Here is a 23,397-nt window from a genome sequence, read left to right on the forward strand (position 1 = left end):
TATGTCAGACATGTTTATACAGACTAGCAATGAGACTAGCAAGCTTGGAAAACACTTTAAATCAAGTTAACAAGCAATATAAAAAAACGTTACTGTGCCTTTAAGAGAAACAAATTTTGCCAAAATTTGAAATAACAGTGAAAAAAGGCAGTTAAACTAACGAAATTTTTACAGTGTATGTAACAAGTTAGCAGAGCATTGCACCCACTTGCAAATGGATGATTAACCCCTTAATACAAAAAACAGATTAACAAAACGAAAAATATGTTTTTTAAACAGTCATAACAACTGCCACAGCTCCTACTTTTGAAGCCTTTTGAGCCCTTCAGAGATGTCCTATAGCATGCAGGGGACTGCTGAGGGAAGCTGAATGTCACAGTTTGTAATTTTAACTGCACCAACTGTAACTTTTATACTATAACAGTGGAAAGCCTCAGGAAACTGTTTCTAGCAAAAATAAAGCCAGCCATGTGGAAAAAACTAGGCCCCAATAAGTTTTATCACCAAAGCATATATAAAAACGATTAAACATGCCAGCAAACGTTTTATATTGCACATTAATCAGAGTATATACCTCTGATAGCAAGCCTGATACTAGTCGCTATTAAATCACTGTATTTAGGCTTTAACTTACATTAATCCGTTATCAGCAGCATTTTCTAGCAAATTCCATCCCTAGAAAAACTTAACTGCACATACCTTATTGCAGGATACCCTGCACGCCATTCTCCCTCTGAAGTTACCTCACTCCTCAGACATATGTGAGAATAGCAGTGGATCTTAGTTACTTCTGCTAAGATCATAGAAAAGATTCTTCTTCTAAATGCTGCCTGAGATAAAATAGTACACTCCGGTACCATTTAAAAACAATAAACTTTTGATTGAAGAAAAAACTAACTATATTTTACCACTTTCCTCTTACTACCTCCAGCTATGTTGAGAGCTTGCAAGAGAATGACTGGATATGGCAGTTAGGGGAGGAGCTATATAGCAGCTCTGATGTGAGTGATCCTCTTGCAACTTCCTGTTGGGAAGGAGAATATCCCACAAGTAATGGATGATCCGTGGACTGGATACACCTAACAAGAGAAAAGCAAAAACAACCTTGTTTCACTTTAAAGGGACAGTCAAGTCCAAAAAAACCTTTCAAGTTTCAAATAGGGCATGTAATTGTAAACAACTTTCCAATTTACTTTTATCACCAGTTTTGCTTTCTTCTCTTGGTATTCTTAGTTGAAAGCTAAACCTAGGAAGGCTCATATGATAATTTCTAAGCCCTTGAAGGCCACCTCTAATCATATGCTGTTTTATTTGCTTTTCACAACAGGGGAGAGCTAGTTCAGGTAAACCATATAGATAATATTGTGAGCACGCCCTTTGGCTGCCCCCACTTTTTTCTGCTCCATAGTTGTACTGTGTTGAGGCAAATGAGGCTTTTTATATTTAGCTAACACACAGGGGCTTTAAACAACTTGACATTTAAGTTTCCAGTATTTTTGTGAAACATTTAATGGACAGCCTGCTAAAATACTTGACTGTTTGGTTGAATACTGGATACCTGGCAATCCTAGGTCCTGCCAACCACCTGTACTTTTATATGATACTATCAATGTGTAACATAAATACATTTAGGGCCAGATTACGAGTGGATCGCTAAGAGTTCAGCGCAAGAGTTAAGGAGTATATTGTGGGTGTTCGCGCAAGTCGAGTTTATCGCTTGTATTACAAGTTGAAAGTAAACACGATCGCTTGAGCGCAATCGTGATTTATGCTAGAATGATTACTGCGTCTTTAGAGCTCTGGTCCCGAAATAAAAAAGTGTCAGAAAACACATCAAAATCCATTACAAAGTACAGTTACACTCATAATGACACCATCTAATAAAATGTATTTTTTTCTTGACACAGTGAGTCCACGAATCATCTAATTACTATTGGGAATATCACTCCTGGCCAGCAGGAGGAGGCAAAGAGCACCACAGCAAAGCTGTTAAAAATCACCTCCCTTCCCTCCAACCCCAGTCATTCAACCAAAGTAAAAGGAGAGAAAGGAAGCAACAAGGTGCAGAGGTGCCTGAGGTTTATAATACGTCAAAAATCTGTCTTAAACACAGGGCAAGCCGTGGACTCACTGTGTCAAGAAAGAAATACATTTATCAGGTAAGCATAAATGTTGTTTTCTTTCTAATGACACAGTGAGTCCACGGATCATCTAATTACTATTGGGAATCAATACCCAAGCCAGAGGACACAGATGATAAGGGAGGGACAAGACAGGGAACCTAAACGGAAGGCACCACTGCTTGAAGAACCTTTCTCCCAAAAGAAGCCTCAGCCGAGGCAAAAGTATAAAATTTATAGAATTTTGAAAAAGTGTATAGAGAGGACCAAGTTGCAGCCTTGCAAATCTGTTCCACAGAAGCTTCATTTTTGAATGCCCAGGAAGAGGAAACAGCCCTAGTAGAATGAGCCGTGACTCTCTCAGGAGGCTGCTGTCCAGCAGTTTCATAGGTCAAGCAAATTATACTCTTCAGCCACAAAGAAAGAGAAGTAGCCGTAGCTTTCTGACCCTTACATTTCCCAGATAAAACAACAAACAGAGCCGAAGACTGACGAAAATCCTTAATTGTCTGTAAATAGTATTTCAACGCACGCACCACATCTAAGTTGTGCAGCGCACCACGTCTAGGTTGTGCAGCAGACGTTCCTTATGAGAAGAAGGGTTAGGACACAAAGAAGGAACAACAATTTCTTGATTAATGTTCCTATCCGAAACCACCATAGGAAGGAACCCCAACTTAGTACGCAGAACTACCTTATCTTATTTTTCATTCTGATAAGGGGAATCACACTGCAAAGCCGAGAGTTCTGAGACTCTGCAGGTAGAAGAAATTGCAACAAGAAACAAAACTTTCCAAGATAACTTAATATCTAAGGAATGCAGAGGCTCAAACGGAGCCTGTTGAAGAACTTTAAGAACAAGGTTAAGACTCCAGGGAGGAGTAACAGGTTTGAACACAGGCCAGATTCTGATCAAGGCCTGACAAAAAGATTGCACGTCTGGTACATCCGCCAGACATTTATGCAACAAAATAGACAAGGCAGATATTTGACCCTTCAAAGTACTCGCATATAAACCCTTCTCCAGACCCTCCTGGAGAAAGGACAAAATTCTAGGAATCCTAACTCTACTCCAAGAGTAGCCTCTAGATTCACACCAATGCAGATATTTACGCCATATCTTATGGTAAATCTTTCTAGTTACAGGCTTACGAGCGTGAATCATGGTTTCAATCACCGACTCCGAAAAACCACGCTTAGATAAAATTAAGCGTGTAATCTCCAAGCAGTCAGCTTCAGAGAAACTAGATTTGGGTGAAGGAAGGGCCCTTGAACCCAAATACTTTAATTTGTCACTAAACAAGGTGGAAGAGATGACATCTCCACTAGGTCTGCATACCAGATCCTGTGAGGCCACGCCGGTGCGATGAGGATCACAGACACCCTCTCCTGTTTGATTCGAGCAATGACCCGAGGAAGGAGAGCGAACGGACTGAAATTCCAAGGGACCACCAGAGCATCTATCAGTACAGCCTGAAGATCCCTCTGCCTCGACCCGTACCTCGGGAGCTTGGCATTCTGACGAGATGCCATGAGATCCAGCACCGGCTATCCCCATTTGAGAATCAAGCTGGAAAACACTTCCGGGTGGATTTCCCACTCCCCCGGGTGAAATGTCTGTCTGCTCAGAAAATCTGCTTCCCAATTGTCCATTCCTGGAATGTGGATCGCAGATAGACAGCAGTTGTGGGTCTCCGCCCACTGAATAATCTTGGCTCCCTCTATTATGGCCAAGGAACTCCAAGTTCCTACCTGATGGTTGATGTAAGCCACTGAAGTTATGTTGTCCGACTGGAACCTGATAAACTGGGCTGAAGGTAACTGAGGCCAGGCCAGAAGAGCTTTGAAGATTGCCCTCAGCTCTAGAATGTTTATGGGGAGAACAGACTCCTCCCGAGTCCATGTCCCCTGAGCCCCAGACTGCTCCCCATCCCAACATGCTAGTGTCCGTTGTCACAATCACCCAGGTGGGTCTGCGGAAGCAGGTTCCCTGGGAGAGATGTTCCTGAGACAACCACCAAAGAAGAGAATCTCTTGTTGCCTGATCTAGATGTAATCGCGGAGACAGATCCGCATAATCCCCGTTCCATTGTCTGAGCATGCATAACTGCAGAGGCCTGAGGTGGAAACTTGCAAACTGAATGATGTCCATGGCAGCTACCATCAGACCGATTACCTCCATACATTCAGCCACTGAAGGCCGAGGAGAGGACTGAAGCGCCCGACAAGAATCGAAGATCTTTGATTTTCTGACCTCTGTCAGAAATATTTTCATCGATAGGGAATCTATTATGGTTCCCAAGAACACTACCCTTGTAGCTGAAATTAAGGAACTTTTTCCCAAATTCACCTTCCATCCGTGAGAGCGCAGGAAGGATAACAACATCTCCGCGTGGGAGTTCGCTTCTTGAAAGGATGGCGCCTGAACCAGAATGTTGTCCAGATAAGGCGCAACTGCAATGCCCCGCAACCGGAGCACCGCCAACAGAGATCCCAGGACTTTGGGGGAAAATTCTGGGCGCTGTTGCAAGGCCGAATGGAAGAGCCACAAACTGGAAGTGTTTGTCTAGAAATGCGAACCTCAGAAACTTGTGATGATCCCTGTGGATGGTAACATGCAGGTACGCATCCTTTAAATCTACTGTTGTCATGAATTGACCCTCTTGAACCAAGGGAAGAATGGAACGAATAGTTTCCATCTTGAAGGACGGTACTCTGAGGAACTTGTTTAGACTTATGAGATCTAGAATTGGTCTAAAAGTTCCCTCTTTTTTAGGAACCACGGACAGATTGGAGTAAAATCCCAGATTCCTGTTCCTGCATTGGAACAGGAACTATCACACCCAGGTCGGAAAGGTCTCGAACACAGTGTAAGAACGCCTCTTTTTATCTGGTCTACAGATAATCTTGAGAACAGAAACCTGCCCCTGGGAGGAAAGGTCTTGAACTCTATTTTGTATCCCTGGGACATAATGTCCACCGCCCAGGGATCCTGTACATCCCGAACCCCAAGCCTGAGCAAAGAAGGAAAGTCTGCCCCCCACAAGATTTGGTCCCAGATCGGGGGCAGACCCTTTATGCTGACTTTGAGTCAGTAGCAGGCTTCTTAGATTGCTTTCCCTTGTTCCATGGCTGGTTGGACCTCTGGGAAGGCTTGGACTGTTCCTGCTTTGTAGAGGGAGAGGAAGGCTTACCCTTGAAGTTTCGAAAGGAACGAAAATTACTCTGACGTCCCTTCTGCTTATTCCTCTTATCCTGAGGGAGGAAATGACTCTTTCCTCCCGTAATGTCGGAAATAATTTCAGCCAAGCCCAGCATAAACAAGGTCTTACCCTTGTAAGGAATCGCCAAAAGCTTAGACTTAAATAACACATCCGCAGACCAGGATTTCAACCATAAAGCTCTGCGAGCCAGTACGGCAAACCCAGAAATTTTTGCTTGATAACCTGTAGGGAAGCATCCGTAATAAAAGAATTGGCCAACTTAAGGGCCTTGATCCTATCCTGGATATCTTTAAGGGGAGTGTCTGTCTGAATAGAGTCAGTCAACGCATCAAACCAGTATGCCACCGCAGTAGTGACGGTAGCAATACACACCGCAGGTTGCCATTGTAAACCCCAGTGTACATACATCTTTTTGAGCAACCCCTCCAACTTCTTATCCATAGGATCTTTAAAGGAACAACTATCCTCTATGGAAATAGTAGTCCTCTTAGCCAAAGTGGAAATTGCCCCTTCCACCTTGGGGACCGTCTGCCAAGATTCCTTGATAGAGTCAGCAATAGGAAACATCTTCTTAAAAATAGGGGATGGAGAAAAAGGGATACCCGGTCTCTCCCATTCCCTAGCAATAATCTCTGTGGCCCGATCTGGTAACGGGAAAACCTCCACCATGGAAGGTACATCAAAATACTTATTAAGCTTACTAGACTTCTTAGGACTGACTACAACAGTAGTGTCGGAGTCGTCCAAGGTGGCCAAAACCTCCTTAAGTAACAAATGGAGGTGCTCCAGCTTAAATCTAAATGATACCACTTCGGCATCAGAAGAAGGAGTTACACTGTCTGAATCGAAGATTTCACCCTCAGACACCATCGAAGTACCTTCCTCCTCAGATTTCTGGGAAGGAACATTCGAAACAGCCACGACTGTGTCAGAAACCTTACTCCCTAAATCCTTAGATTTTCTCTTGCGCATCAGTTACCGCAGAAGACATAAGGGTAGCGATGTCTTGCAATAAAACTCCAACCGGAGTTTGTGAGGAAGTGCAGGGCACTGCATGTGTGGACAATAAAATTTGGGACATTTGAGGAGAAAGCTGCGGCACATCTTGAACATTTGCAGGAGACTCCTGAACAGCATCCTCCTTAGACTATGCTGGCTCAGATTCAAAAAGTTTATCCCTGTAATTCAATGTTCTCTCAATACATGTGGAACAGAAAGGGATTGGTGGTTCCACATTAGCATAAAAACATAAAGCACAAGTCACATTCTGTAGGGCCTCTTGGTCCATCTTTACCCAAAAATTAGCCAAATGAAAAAGAAAATACTTTTATTTGTCACTAAACATATATCACACAAAAACGGAACTGCCCCTTTAAATTTTAAACAGTAACTTTTTTATCGTGTCACAAAAAAACCTCTTATAACACCCCTAGCAGCCCCTACACCTTAGTCAGCCTGCTGAGGTGCCTACCTGTCCTGCAGACCTCCGGAGAAGAGAACTGTTCACTCAGTAACAGAATATCCGGACTCAAACAGAACTGCTCCGCACTGTATCCGGAACCGCTAAACTCAAAAAGCGGAACCGCAACTAGAAGGGACACCTCCGACCTCCGGAAATGAATAAGAAAGAAAAAGCACGCAAATACCTTCCCGCTGCTAGCACAGACCCGCCCATCGTGGGCGTCGCCCCCAGAGCCTCCCGGCCATCATTTAAAGTAAAATAAAATCTGCAGAAACTAAAAAACAACCATAACTTGCAAATAAAAAGAACTAAGTCTAAGAACTTTAGTCCTTTCTCCTCACGTCCCCAGTGCCTGCCCAACTGCCTCTCATTGCCCTATGACCAACATTAGGAAAATTGAGTCTAATGTCCCAACAGATAAAAAGCCTGAGGGAGATCACTCAGTCTTTTTCTTTTTCCACAGGTCCATGTGAGGAAAGATGCCTCTCATACCTAGTGAGCTGCCATGCTGCCAGGCAGATTACATATAGGTAAGTTACCTATATTTACCTATACCTATATATACTTACCTATATGTAATCTGCCTGGCAGCATGGCAGCTTACTAGGTATGAGAGGCATTCTTCCTCACATGGACCTGTGGAAAAAGAAAAAGACTGAGTGATCTCCCTCAGGCTTTCAGGTTGGGGCAGCAATAACTATTTGGGAGGCGCAGTGAGGATTATACCCCACAAGTTCCCAATTGCTTAAAAGCCACCATTGCTCTACTGAAGAGACTGACATGGGCTACGGCTAAACCCCAGGAAAAAGCAAAACAAACTTGCACTGCTGAAAAATAATAAAATCTTGATTCTTCCAGACACCTAAACTTTACCACCTCCTTGCTCTTAACATAGGCAAAGAGAATGACTGGGGTTGGCGGGAAGGGAGGTGATATTTAACAGCTTTGCTGTGGTGCTCTTTGCCTCCTCCTGCTGGCCAGGAGTGATATTCCCAATAGTAATTGGATGATCCGTGGACTCACTGTGTCATTAGAAAGAAATATATTGCACAAAAAATTTATAAGGGCTCAAAGAGGTCTCAGGTGTTAGAAAAAAAGGCAGGCAAATATGTATGTATGTATGTATGTATGTATGTATATATATTGTAACAGGAAACACTTTTAACCACGGTCTTCTAGGGCACAAATGCAGCACAGGACAATCCACTGTAGTTTAAAAGGCTTTATTTTTCACAGCAATAACAAACAGGCAGTTCATTTTCAAAAGAGGGAAATCCTTCCTCTGCAGCAAAGTTAAGTACTTTTAAATGTGTCCCAGCACTTCACAGCATTCCACAAGTGCTTTGTAAAAATAATGTCCTTTTACAGTTCACAGGAACAAAAGTCTTTTACACAGTGTAATAAACACACACACCAGCTTCTGTAGCTGTGTAACTCTCTCTCAAGGCCTAAGTGAGGCTGCTATTTAAACCCTCACAACTTCTAATTAGCCACACCTGTGATTAGCTGCTGGACAGCTTCACAGCTGTCTGGGATAATGGCCCACCCTCTCTCCAATTATCCCAAACCCCAGGGACCCAGAACACAGTTTATCAACTGCATAATCAAATACACACTCTTTCTCCCTGGGGTTTTAACTGAAAGGAGAAATAGCATGTACAATGCTTGGTCTTAAATATCTTCCATTTATAACCAGGCCTTGCTTTCTGTCACATATCCTCCCCCCCAGCTCACACCCAGTGGGTTGAGCGACCATGGACATCAATGAATGTACCCGAGACAAACCATCAGCATTGCCCTGCAAAAGACCAGCCCTGTGCTCAACAGTAAAATTGAAGGGTTGCAAGCTAAGAAACCACCTAGTAACCCTTGAATTTGTTTCCTTATTCTGACTCATCCATGTGAGAGGAGCATGATCTGTTATTAAAGGGACACTGTACCCAAAAAAAATTCTTTTGTGATTCAGATTGAGCATGAAATTTTAAGCAACTTTCTAATTTACTCCTATTATCAAATTTTCTTCATTCTCTTGGTATCTTTATTTTAAATGCAAGAATGTAAGTTTAGATGCCGGCCCATTTTTGGTGAACAACCTGGGTTGTCCTTGCTAATTGGTGGATAAATTCATCCACCAATAAAAAGTGCTGTCTAGACTAGTACTGAAACCAAAAAAAAGCTTCGATGCCTTCTTTTTCAAATAATGATAGCAAGAGAACGAAGAAAAATTGATAATAGGAGTAAATTAGAAAGTTGCTTAAAATCGCATGCTCTTTCTGTATTACAAAAAAAAAATTTGGGCTCAGTGTCCCTTTAATTTAAATTTTCTTCCCAACAGATAGTACCTAAGGGTCTCTAAAGCCCACTTAATGGCAAGGCATTCTTTCTCCACTATAGAATAGTTCTTTTCCTGTGAAATAAGTTTTCTGCTTAGGAAAAGGACAGGATGCTCTTCTCCCTGACACTCCTGCGAGAGAACTGCTCCTAAACCAACATCAGAGGCATCTGTCTGTACAATAAAATCTTAAGCGAAATTGGGGGTTACCAAAACTGGATGGGCACAAAGGGCATCTTTCAAATGCTTAAAAGCTTGTTCTGCTTCTGGGGACCATTTTATCAAAATTGGGGCCCTTGCTTTTGTGAGATCTGTCAAGGGTGCCGCAATTGTAGCGAAATTTGGGATAAACCTTCTATAATAACTAGTTATCCCAATAAATGCTCTTACTTGTTTTTTAGTTAGAGGCTGTGGCCAGTTCTGTATGGCCTCTACTTTTGTTGTCTGAGGTTTAACTAATCCTCTACCAATAGTATAACCCAAGTACTTAGCTTCCTGTAAACCAACAGTACATTTTGCAGGGTTGGCAGTTAACCCAGCGGACCGTATTGCATCAAGTACTGCTTGAACTTTTGGAAGATGGGATTCCCAATCTGTACTATAAATTATAACATCATCCAAATATGCTGCCGCATAACGAACATGGGGTTTCAGAATTCTATCCATCATCCTCTGGAATGTTGCCGGGGCCCCATGTAAACCAAATGGCAACACCGTATACTGAAATAAGCCCTCTGGGGTTGAAAAAGCTGTCTTTTCCTTTGCTTGACTAGTGAGAGGCACCTGCCAATACCCTTTCGTTAAATCAATTGTAGTGAGATAACGTGCTTTTCCTAGCCTTTCTATTAACTCATCTACTCTAGGCATTGGGTAGGTGTCAAATTTGGAAACACAATTAAGCTTACGAAAGTCATTACAGAACCTTAATGAACCATCCGGCTTTGACACAAGCACGATTGGACTGTTCCACTCACTTTGTGATTCCTCAATTACCCCAAGCTTTAACATTTTTTCTACCTCCAGTTTAATAGCCTTTCTACGAGCCTCAGGGACCCTATAGGGTTTAAGGCAGACCTTCTTCCCTGGTTCTGTTATTATGTCATGCTTAATAACATTAGTTTTTCCCGGTACCACAGAAAATACCTCTTTGTTTATTCTAATAAAATCCTTGACCTCTCGCTTCTGATGTACAGATAGGGTTTCCGATATATTTACCTCTGGTTCAGTGACAGGGAGTTCTGTAGGTTTTAAGGCAACTAAAACTTCCCTATCTTTCCAAGGTTTTAACAGATTTATATGATATATTTGCTCAGGTTTCCTTCTCCCTGGCTGACTTACTTTGTAATTAACATCACCCACTTTCTCAATTATCTCATATGGGCCCTGCCAAGTAGCCAAGAATTTATTTTCAACTGTAGGGACCAGAACTAACTCCCTATCCCTAGGTTGAAACACCCTGGCTCTAGAATTACGGTTGTAGCTGTACTTTTGTGCTTCCTGTGCTTTTCCCATATGTTCCCTTACAATGGGCATGACAGCTTCCATACGATCCTGCATTTGGGAAATATGTTCAATAATACTTCGATAAGGTGTTGTCTCTTGCTCCCAAGTCTCTTTAACTATATCTAGTAATCCCCTGGGATGCCGCCCATATAACAGTTCAAATGGGGAAAAACCTGTAGAAGCCTGGGGAACCTCCCTGATAGAGAACATTAAATAGGGTAACAGAAGGTCCCAATTTCTCCCATCTGTGTCAATTACCTTTCTTAGCATACTTTTGAGAGTTTTGTTAAACCTTTTTACTAAACCATCAGTCTGAGTGTAAGGAGTCCTCACTATTTCTCTCTCTGACTGTACCTTTAAGAATCACTACCTCCTCCCTTTATAAGGAACATCCTCCCAGCACTTCCTTGCTGGTTAATTGAAGCCTCTAAAGGATTTTCAAGCTCAGTCAGCCTCTCAAAGGTTTATTAACTTCAACTGCTGTTACTTAACTAAAATCTCTTTATCAGCTACCGGCATCCTGTTATTATACTTCCAAGTAAAAGATTCAGCATCCGCAACTTCCAATTCAGCTTTACCTGTAATTTCAAACTTTGCTGCAATCCAGTTCCAGCCAAAGCCGTTCAATACGTCATCAGCTACGGCCGAAGTGCGGTAAGCTTGTCTCTCTCCCTGCAGCTCTGATCCCTGCAACGCCGGAACTCCGCTGTTCTAAAACTTGTTAGTTAAAGCCGTCAGCAAGATCCAAACTTTCACTCTGTCTCTTGCTACATGTGATATACCTGGGAGTTAAGGTATTGTCATTTATTTTTCCTTTATTTAAAGCCTAACTGTTTTCTGCTGTAATTGCAACTCTCTGATTCCAGTATAAACTGTGTTTGGCTTATATTAACTCATATGTGTAACTTGGGAAACATATTACTTTCTATATAGTTACATGTGTGATACACATTACAAATTGTATCACATTATTACATAATTAACCAGCCACAAAGATACAGGACTTATTGAAACTTTATTTCAAATCATTTTTTGTTTTGGTTCTTTATCGTCCTGTTTAAAATACAAAATCCAATGGATATGAATACAATGTCTGAACACCTAAAGAGTCTATCTGACAGGGTTGACTTACTTGCCAGTTCATTTCATGAATTACAATTAGAAAATCAGGCATTAAAAGCTTGTCTTAGGGAAACACTTGCTGTTAAATCAGGTCAGAATGAACACCAACCTGAACCTGCAGTTTCTACTCCTGAAAAATTTTCTGGCAACCGCTCTCAGTTCAGAGAGTTCAGAAACTCCTGTATGCTGTTATTTGAACTGAGACCTAAAACATATGCTTCAGAGAGAACAAGAGTTTTAACTGTCATATCATATTTAAGGGGAGAGCCCAGGGCTTGGGCGGACAGCTTTTTTGAAAAACAGGATTCTATCTTAGGATCTTTGGAAGCCTTCTTTTCAGAAATGTCTACACTCTACGATGATCCTTATAAGCAGATCTCAGCAGAGAATAACCTCAGAGCTTTGAAACAAAATAAAAATGCTGTTGAAACATACATCACTCAGTTTAAGATTTATGCCACTGATTCTTTGTGGAACAAGATTTCACTAAAGAATCAATTTCGCTTGGGATTAAGTGAGGAGCTAAAAGATGAACTCTCACGGATTGGAATACCAGATACCTTGGAGGAGCTGTATACGGTGTCCATATCCATCGACCGGCGTTTGAGGGAAATACGTTCTGAAAAATCTGGGTTCACAAAGAGAGTCTCTACACTACCCTCCTCTCCTTCAGGGAAGGATTTCCCACAACCTATGGAAATAGGTTTTATTAAAGGGCCTCTATCCTCACAAGAAAAATCTAGAAGGAAAACACTAAACCTGTGTTTATATTGTGCTTCTCCTAAGCATGAGGTTAAGGAATGCCCCCTATTGGCTAAACAGAAATTAGGTAAGATTGACCTCCCTCTTACTAATTTTTTCTCCAAAACTATTGCCACTAAGTATTTAACGTTACCCATCTCTTTACAGTGGGAACATTACAAGATCCAGACTACAGCCATAATTGACACAGGGTCCTGTGGTAATTTCATTGATGTGAATTTTGTGAAACGTAATAAAATTCCTATAATCACTAAGCACATCCCTGTCTCTGTCAAAGTCATTGATGGTAATCTTCTACCTAGCGGTCCACTTACTCATCAAACCATACCCCTTCTGTTACATACTGAAAGCGATCACTCTGAACAGATAAGTTTGGATGTGATCTCTTCACCTATGTTTGAAATTATTCTTGGTATTAAATGGCTAAGTTTGCATAAACCACACATTGATTGGTCAAGTCTAACCATTACATTTCCAGAAAACCATAACATCAAAATTACAAATAATAATCCTATTTGTTTAACTCTGACTGATTCAGAAAATAAAATACCCCCTCAATACTGTGAGTTTTCTGACGTATTTGACAAAAAGGAAGCAGAATCCTTACCTCCCCACAGGGCATATGACTGCCCCATTGATCTGCTTCCAGGTGTCTCTATACCATTTGGGCATCTATATCCCCTGTCTAAGCCTGAATTAGAGCATTTAAAAACATATATTGATGAGAACCTTAAAAAGGGCTTTATAAGACCCAGCACCTCACCTGCAGGTGCTGGCATGTTTTTTGTTACCAACAAAGACGGTTCTCTTAGACCTATAATAGACTACAGGGAGCTTAATAAACGCACTAGAAAAAACAGGTACCCTCTCCCATTAATTCCTGAACTGATAGAAAGATTGAGAGGCGCCTCAATATTCACTAAATTGGATCTTAGGGGCGCCTATAATCTTATCAGAATGAGAGCTGGTGATGAATGGCTTACTGCATTTAGGACCAGATATGGTCTTTTTGAGTATACTGTAATGCCATTCGGCCTTTGTAATGCCCCAGCAACATTTCAATGCTTCATTAACGACCTTTTCAGAGACATATTGGATGTATATATCGTCGTCTATTTAGATGACATATTAATATATTCAAAAGATCTTGAACAACATAGAATTCACGTCAAAGAAGTACTATCTAGGTTAAGAAAAAATAGTTTATACGCTAAACTTGAGAAATGTATTTTCGAAACTCAAGACATCTCTTTCCTAGGCTATCATATTACTGTAAAAGGCATTTCTATGGATAACAAAAAGGTACAGGCAGTGTTGGATTGGCCAATTCCTAGTACTAGAAAAGAAACTCAACGTTTCTTAGGGTTCTCAAACTTCTATAGGAAGTTTATTCCTGGCTTTGCTGCAATTGCCAAGCCTCTTACAGATCTTACTAAAATACATAACATATTCTGTTGGACGCCTAAAGCTCAAAAAGCATTTGATATTCTCAAGGAGAGATTCTCTACAGCTCCTATTTTAAGGTTTCCAGATATGAACCATCAATTCGTGTTGGAAGTAGACGCTTCCGAATATGCAATCGGTGCTATCCTATCCCAAAGACCATCATTCAAGGATCCTTTACATCCGGTTGCCTATTTTTCTAGGATCTTACAGCCTGCCGAAATTAACTATCCTGTAGGTGAAAAGGAATTGCTGGCGATCAAAAGTTCATTTGATCATTGGAGACATCTGCTGGAAGGAGCTGTTCACCCTATTGTAATATACACAGATCATAAGAACCTGCAATACTTGCAATCAAATAAGACTCTTTCCTCCAGACAATTAAGATGGAGCCTTTATTTTTCAAGATTCAACTACGTAATTACTTATAGGCCAGGAGAAAAGAATGGGAAAGCTGATGCCCTCTCCAGACAACATGCTATTTCCACCTCTAACAATACCCCATCCACTGTAATACCTCGAGATTGTATCCTAGGTTTCTTAGGTGATATCATGCCACAGATGAAAAATGCTCAAACTTCTGACGACAACCGACCTACAGACGGTCTTACTATGCATACAGATGGGTTGTTGTACAAAGAAAAGAAATTGTATATACCTACTTCCCTACGTCCATTGGTGTTACGAAGTGTCCATGACTCACCTCTAGCAGGACACATGGGGGTAAACAAGACCACTGACCTCATTCTCCGTTCTTATTGGTGGCCTGGAATCAGAAATTCAGTCAAATCTTATCTTTCAGAGTGCACTGTCTGTGCCACCTCTAAACATTCAAAACAACGTCCTATTGGGTTCCTACAACCACTACAAGCCCCTCTGAGACCCTGGGATAAGGTCTCTATGGACTTCATTGTTGATTTGCCCAGATCCAATGGGTATACTACTATCTTTGTTGTTACCGATCTCTTTTCAAAGATGGTTCACTTTATCCCTACTTCTGCTCTTCCAACCTCCAAACACACTGCTGAACTTTTTATTAAAGAGGTGATTCGCTTACATGGAATTCCAAAATCTGTGGTTAGTGACCGAGGAACACAGTTCACGTCATGGTTTTGGAGACACCTTTGTAAAGCCTTACATATTGACCAGTGCCTCACGACTTCTTTCCACCCTCAATCTAACGGGCAGACTGAACGAATGAATCAAGCTGTAGAACAGTATTTGCGATGTTACTGCTCTCAAGAACAGAATGCCTGGGCGGCATATTTACCTTTGGCTGAGTTTGTACATAACAACCATGTAAGTTCTTCCACTGGTTTCAGCCCGTTCTTTATCAACTACGGACTCCATCCTCGACATGATCTTTTACCTAAAATTGATTCTCCATGTCCCCAGGTGAATGATACAGTAAATTATATTTCACGTATTTTCTCTTCTGCAAGGGCTCATATCCTTGAAGCCCAGGCCTCCCAAAGTAAATATTATAACTTACGCCATAGAGACAGTCCTCAGTATGCAGTTGGGCAGCGGGTCTGGCTCTCCACTAGGAACCTGAAGTTGCCCTATCCCTGTAAGAAGCTGGGTAAGACTTACATAGGTCCTTTTGTTATCACCTCCATACGAAACCCGGTTACTGTTACTTTGGATCTACCACCTTCTATGCGGGTGCATCCCACCTTTCACATCTCCTTGGTGAAACCTTGTACCTCAAATATACATACTCCCATCCTGCAGCCTGATGCAGTGGATTTGGATCCTCAGGAGGAATACCAGGTTCATAGTATTCTTGACTCTCGTCTTCTCCGGGGTCAACTTTACTACTTGGTCCATTGGTTGGGTTATGGTCATGAGGAGGATTCCTGGGAGCCGGCCTCTAATCTCTCTGCTCCTCGTCTCGTTTCCCTCTTCCATCGGAGGAACCCGGATAGACCTCGTCCGTGAAACCTCGCTGTGGTTTCCTTGGTGGGGGGCCTATGTAAGGAGTCCTCACTATTTCTCTCTCTGACTGTACCTTTAAGAATCACTACCTCCTCCCTTTATAAGGAACATCCTCCCAGCACTTCCTTGCTGGTTAATTGAAGCCTCTAAAGGATTTTCAAGCTCAGTCAGCCTCTCAAAGGTTTATTAACTTCAACTGCTGTTACTTAACTAAAATCTCTTTATCAGCTACCGGCATCCTGTTATTATACTTCCAAGTAAAAGATTCAGCATCCGCAACTTCCAATTCAGCTTTACCTGTAATTTCAAACTTTGCTGCAATCCAGTTCCAGCCAAAGCCGTTCAATACGTCATCAGCTACGGCCGAAGTGCGGTAAGCTTGTCTCTCTCCCTGCAGCTCTGATCCCTGCAACGCCGGAACTCCTCTGTTCTAAAACTTGTTAGTTAAAGCCGTCAGCAAGATCCAAACTTTCACTCTGTCTCTTGCTACATGTGATATACCTGGGAGTTAAGGTATTGTCATTTATTTTTCCTTTATTTAAAGCCTAACTGTTTTCTGCTGTAATTGCAACTCTCTGATTCCAGTATAAACTGTGTTTGGCTTATATTAACTCATATGTGTAACTTGGGAAACATATTACTTTCTATATAGTTACATGTGTGATACACATTACAAATTGTATCACATTATTACACTGAGGGTGATATACTGAGGTCCTTAGTTGTTTTATGCCAAACAACTTACACAATTCTTTTGTAACCCTGGACATAAATGGAGTTCCTTGGTCTGTCAAAATTTCCTTAGGTATCCCTACCCTGCTAAACATTAGCATGAGTTCTTTTGCTATGGACTTTGCAGAGCTGTTACGAAGGGGAACTGCCTCAGGATAGCGTGTAGCATAATTAAGGATTACCAGTATATACTGATGTCCTCTAGCAGATTTAACCAGCGGACCCACCAAGTCCATAGCAATTCTTTCAAAAGACACATCAATTATAGGCAAGGGCACTAAAGGGTTACGAAAATCTTTAGCAGGAGCTGTAAGTTGACACTTAGGGCATGAAGCACAATAATCCTTGATGGCTACAAATATCCCTGGCCAATAAAACCTTCTAAGAACTCTCTCTTTGGTTTTCTCAACTCCCAAATGCCCCCCTAGAATGTGGTTATGTGCAATATTTAATACAGTGTTCCTAAAAGTCTGGGGCACCAAAAGTTGTTTAACGATGTCTGTTCCTTTCTTCTCTACACGATATACCAAATCATTAACTATAAGGATAGGGTAATACATTTCCTGGCTGTGTCACAACATCATTTATAACCCTGATATTATTTCTTGCCTCTACCAATGTTGGATCCTCCCATTGGGCTTTTTTAAAATTACCAGGGCCACCAACCAGATCTATCAAATCATCAATATTTTCCGAGCTAGTACTTGGTACTTCATTACTCTGAGAAGGTTGATCACCTACTAATACAGGCATAGGACAATAAATCTTATTTTTCTCCTTTTCAATGGAACCCCTTCAAAATCAGTTTCAGAGAAAGGAAATACATAAATATCAGAAGTTTGACATATTTCTGGAGATTCCCATAACTCCAGAAATTTTGGAAAATCTCTCCCTATCACCACCTCATGGGCTAAATTTGGTACTACACCAACACAATATTTTAATTTACCACACTGAGTCTCAATCTCCACCTCAGCTGTAGGATATTCCCGTTTATCTCCATGAACACAGATAATTCCCATTTTTTCCCCATAATCTAATACTGCATCTGGTACTAAAGATTTAGCCACTAGTGTGACCATACTTCCTGAATCAAGCAAAGCCCTAGACACTTTACCATTAACCGTCACAGTACACCAATGGGAATCATTATTAACAGAGCTGTTGCTATTAGATAATAGTGAATGTGCAACATCACAGTCCATAAATTCATCTTTATCACAGTCTCTAGCAATATGCCCAACCTCATTACATTTAAAACATCTTACAGGTTGGTTATATTTAAATGTTTCCTTAATTCCTGGGGAAATGTCTCTGGTGTTTTGCCTATACACCTGCCGCTCTCTTATCCCCTGAACAGTCTTACCAGTTCTTGTAGAGCTCTGGGACTTGGGATTGTGGGGCTGATCCATTGAAGATTGTTGCAAAACTTCTCCTGAAGCTATAAATCTTTCGACCAATACAATCAACTGATCCGCTGTTTGAGGATCACCTTGATTAACCCACCGCCGCAGGGAAGCAGGTAATCCACGCTGAAACCGGTCCATCACCAGTAGTTCCACTATTTTGGTAGCCGAATTAACCTCTGGTTGCAGCCACTTCCTGGCAAGGTGTATAAGGTCGAACATCTGGGATCTTGCAGCATTATGAGATAAAAACATCCAGGAATGGAATATTTGTGCACGGACTGCCGAAGTCACCCCCAGGCGTGCAAGGATTTCTGCTTTCAATTTCTCATAGTCACTGGCTTGTGCTGGCTCTAAATCAAAGTAGGCCGTCTGAGGTTCACCACTATATACACAGCCACACCATGCGAGCTTTCAAAGCCAAACAAACTCAGCTTTGAAAGCTCGCATGGTGTGGCTGTGTTAGGGACTCAGGCTGTGGAAAGGACCTTGATGTGGTGCCTGAGCTTTTCCCATTTGGCCAGATGCGGTAACTAACCTTTCCAGTTGTGATTTTATCTTAGCTGTGAGCTAGTTGGTGAGTGCTGGGTGTCTCTGTGTTGTATTATTATTTTTTGTTTGTAATCCCCCTGTTTCTTACACCCATTCCGGACTGGGGTTAACTGCCTGTGACTCTGGTGACATCACAGCTTATTGGGAGTGCTTTTTAGCACCCAGGGCTGGGATGTTGCTGAGCCATTGGATATGTACCTGGTCCGGTCTTGGAGTGCAGTTCCCTTTCATGTTTTGTATTTCTCTGGGTGATTACATCCACCTGTGCACCCCTCCTTTGTTCTCAGTTTGTTTGGCTTTGAAAGCTTGCATGGTGTGGCTGTGTTAGGGACTCAGGCTTTGGAAAGGACCTTGATGTGGTGCCTGAGCTTTTCCCATTTGGCCAGATGCGGTAACTAACCTTTCCAGTTGTGATTTTATCTTAGCTGTGAGCTAGCTGGTGAGTGCTGGGTGTCTCTGTGTTGTATTATTATTTTTTGTTTGTAATCACCCTGTTTCTTGCACTCATTCCGGACTGAGGTTAACTGCCTGTGACTCTGGTGACATCACAGTTTATTGGGAGTGCTTTTTAGCACCCAGGGCTGGGATGTTGCAGAGCCATTGGATATGTACCTGGTCCGGTCTTGGAGTGCAGTTCCCTTTCATGTTTTGTATTTCTCTGGGTAATTACATCCACCTGTGCACCCCTCCTTTGTTCTCAGTTTGTTTGGCTTTGAAAGCTCGCATTGTGTGGCTGTGTTAGGGACTCAGGCTGTGGAAAGGACCTTGACGTGGTGCCTGAGCTTTTCCCATTTGGCCAGATGCGGTAACTAACCTTTCCAGTTGTGATTTTATCTTAGCTGTGAGCTAGCTGGTGAGTGTTGGGTGTCTCTGTGTTGTATTATTATTATTTGTTTGTAATCCCCCTGTTTCTTGCACTCATTCCGGACTGGGGTTAACTGCCTGTGACTCTGGTGACATCACAGCTTATTGGGAGTGCTTTTTAGCACCCAGGGCTGGGATGTTGCTGAGCCATTGGATATGTACCTGGTCCGGTCTTGGAGTGCAGTTCCCTTTCATGTTTTGTATTTCTCTGGGTGATTACATCCACCTGTGCACCCCTCCTTTGTTCTCAGTTTGTTTGGCTTTGAAAGCTCGCATGGTGTGGCTGTGATAGGGACTCAGGCTGTGGAAAGGACCTTGACGTGGTGCCTGAGCTTTTCCCATTTGGCCAGATGCGGTAACTAACCTTTCCAGTTGTGATTTTATCTTAGCTGTGAGCTAGCTGGTGAGTGCTGGGTGTCTCTGTGTTGTATATATATATATATATATATATATATATGTGCTTTGGAGTATATGAAAACATGAAAAAAACATTTATGCAATATTAGTTTTAATAAAGGTTTTAACTATGTATTTACTGTAAATATTTTACATTACTATGTTCTGCACACAGTATGTGTATATATATATATATATATATATATATATATATATACACACACACACACACACACATGTATTTATGAATAAAAAGAACACGTTATTATATGTGAAAAACATTGGAATGTGAAATATTTATATTTTCATGTTGGGTCAGCGCACTTGAGAATATGTGATGGGGTTTGCGCACGCACAATATTGTAAGTTTGGTCTGGTTAGCGCAAGAGCAAAAACAGTTTACTTTTATCTCATAATACGAGCGTAACCTGATGCGCGCAAAAAGCTTACTTCTAGCGCAGTTAATGCTCAAGTGGGAGCGTTAAATAAAGCTCCACTTGTAATCTGGCCCTTAAATGGGTAAATTTACTAGAAAGCAATAATTATGACCATTGATCATTTATTAGGTGGTTGTGATATACCCAAAACCAATGACAACCAACGCACAATATTTCAGCCAACCTACGTAAAAGTCTTTTAAATTGTTAAAAATCTAAGTCCTAAACGTAATGTGACATGAACTTGAGAAATCCCTTAGAACTGCTCCAGTTGTGGCTTTGTTATCAAGATAAATGGTTTCTCATCCTTTCAAGTAACACCAGGAGTGATTATTCAGCACTATGCCTGGCTCTATAGTCTTACTTCTGTGTCACAAGATCAGAAAGTACCATACAACAGGAACTGACTTCCCCTGCAACCTCCTCACCTGCTGCTTCATTTCAGAGTAGACTTTCTCAGTGTTTGCCTCCACCTGTCGCTTGAACTCTTCCAGGGCCGTGTCAGCCTGCTGTGCCTGCAGCCTCTGAACCTCGGTGAGCCGTGTCAGCTGCTCGTCTCTCTCCCTGCAAGGTAATACAGATAGCATGGGCTACTTAACCAGGATGCTTAAAGGGACACTAAACCCACAAAAAAAAATATATGCAATTGCAAAATGTATAAATTTTACATAATTTTGTAATGTACATTCTGTTTCAAATAACTACAGTTTAGTAGAAATCCTATTAGTAAAATTAAACTATTTCCAAACCCACCGCCGGCTATGCTTTTGCATCGTCTAATCCCGACCGATAACCCAGGTTATACAAATGGCGACTTATTGATGTGATGCGCATGCGCAGACCCGCTGTATCAATAGCAGAGCGGATGATGCGCATGCGCGATATGCTGAATCTACCTTTACGTTACTCTCAGCAAACTAGCAGACCCGCTGTATCGATAGCAGAGCGGATGACGGAGCTGTACAGAGCAGGTAAGAGCGGTGCGCTGTGAGAATCTCCCTACAAATAACGAGCATTAATACCCTATTTACATTAATTACAAACAAATAATTAATGAAACATTTATTTTGTTTACGATTTGGACGATCATGGGTCGCAGTACGCATGCGTGAGTTTAGGGATCACAGTACGCATGCACATGGTGACGAAATTGTCACTTAATTATATGCATGATAGCGCAATCCGGTTGGAAATGTATTCTTATCGTGCACAACCCATATTGGAGGGTGGGGATTGATGACATCATCATCTAAAATTAAAGTTTAATTTTATTATGTCAGGAAACATCCTTGGAGTTTAAAAGTAGGTAATTTATAATATATAAATGTTTGTATTATGAAATGTGTGGTCCAGGTATGAACAAAAAACAAAAGTTTTGGAATACTTTAAAGGGACATTAAACTGTCTGTGCTTAAAGGGATATGAAATTCCATTTTTTTTTTCTTGATTCAGATAGAGCATGCGGTTTTAAACAACTTTCTAAATTACTTCTACTATTAAATTTCTTCATTCTCTTGGTATCTTTTGTTGAAATGCAGGGACGTTCGCTTAGGAGCCGTCCCCTTTCTCATGAACTATACTACAGCAGTTTTTCAAGAATGTTAGCATTAGCAAGAGAACTAGATAGCAGCACTATTTTCTGCCATGTAGTGCTACTGGTGCCTACCTATATAATAATAATATAAAAATAACTCGTATTTATATAGCGCCTTTCTCCCAGTGGTACTCAAAGCGCCTTTTCAGCGCTCGCTCTCGGAATTAACCAAATCTGCAGCTGAGTAGTAATAGTTGTTATTATTACCCCATTTAATGGTACTCATTTTATCGACCTCAGAAGGATGAAGGGCTGAGTCGGCCCTGCCAGGATTTGAACCTGTAACCTTGGATCTTTTAAACAGGCTTTTTTGTAGTCAGGGCATTTACCAACTGAGCTACCTCACAGACTCTCTTCAACACAGAATATCATGGTATATAAGCAAATTTGATAATATAAATAAATTGGTCACTTTTTTTAAATGGTATTATCTGTCTGAATCACAAAAGAAAAAACATTGGGTTTCATATCCCTTTAAGTATGCACTGCGCACCAGCATTTTAAACACAGCACTTGCTCAGAGAGCCTAAGGTGCATGTATCATCTGGTAATTTGCATCATTGCTGACATGATACAAGCCCCACTGGCTCTCTGAACAGCTGTAGTATTTTAAATGATGGTGCACTGAAAATATCTAGGTATGCTTCACATGTGCAAAATGCTAAACAGTGATAACTTTTAGTAGAAACATTTTTGTTAATATATGTATATTGTAAATGTGTTTCCATCCAAAAATGTAATTCATCTATGTGCATTTCAAAATTTTGTCCCGAATTTCCCTTTACTTGAAATAGGTTTTTATTAACCATTTATCATATTAGAAGTGAATCATTACATAGAACGTTCAATAAACAATAGTTCATTATTTTTCTTCTGTGCATGTCTACACAATTTGAAAGTATCCGTTCCCTATAGAAGTTTGTTGAGATCAGACAGAGCTTTACTTCATCTTGGTAGTCACTGAATTGCACAAGAGAGTCCATCAGCCACCAATCGAATAGAGAACCCAGAAGTCAAAAATGTGTACAGGGTTTTAGAGAAAAAACAAGGAGTTTCAAATGTAATATCCAAATTGTACTAACAGCAGTGAGAAATGACACGTTTTGTGATAGGAACATAACTGTTAATAGGAATTATGGAAAAGAACACAAAAAACTAAAACATACCATAACAATTAATAAAATAAATAACTAAACTGAATCACTGTATACTGCATCGCAGTGTCTGTTAAATTCTGTACTCACCAAAGATTACAAATAGGACTTTAAGGACTTCATACATTAACTGAACACCTCTAGAGGAGGTTTTGTTCCTCACCATCCCCAGTGGTTGTTGTTAGTCTATGCTCACTTGTAATTGGTAGTTATATGTTGTTTCCTTGAAGTATCCAATAGAACCACATTTAATTGAAAGACTCCATAGGTAGCAGATTCATACATTGAATAAGTATATTTGCGTTTGATTAGTACCTCATACCATTCCGGCGTCCCAGTCTTCCAATGTGTAGCTA

General features: G+C 41.1%; 1 protein-coding gene across 1 annotated transcript in view; it reads right to left on the minus strand.

Moving 5' to 3' along the window:
• Positions 1-23,397, minus strand: part of CEP112 (centrosomal protein 112) — a 1,492,843-nt gene that overhangs the window by 676,893 nt on the left and 792,553 nt on the right. Inside the window, exon 20 of the mRNA XM_053707805.1 lies at positions 20,722-20,857. Coding sequence (XP_053563780.1) covers positions 20,722-20,857 — 136 coding nt within the window. The remainder of the gene's footprint in view (positions 1-20,721; positions 20,858-23,397) is intronic.

Source organism: Bombina bombina, chromosome 1 (assembly GCF_027579735.1).
Source record: "Bombina bombina isolate aBomBom1 chromosome 1, aBomBom1.pri, whole genome shotgun sequence".
NCBI classification, from domain to species: domain Eukaryota; kingdom Metazoa; phylum Chordata; class Amphibia; order Anura; family Bombinatoridae; genus Bombina; species Bombina bombina.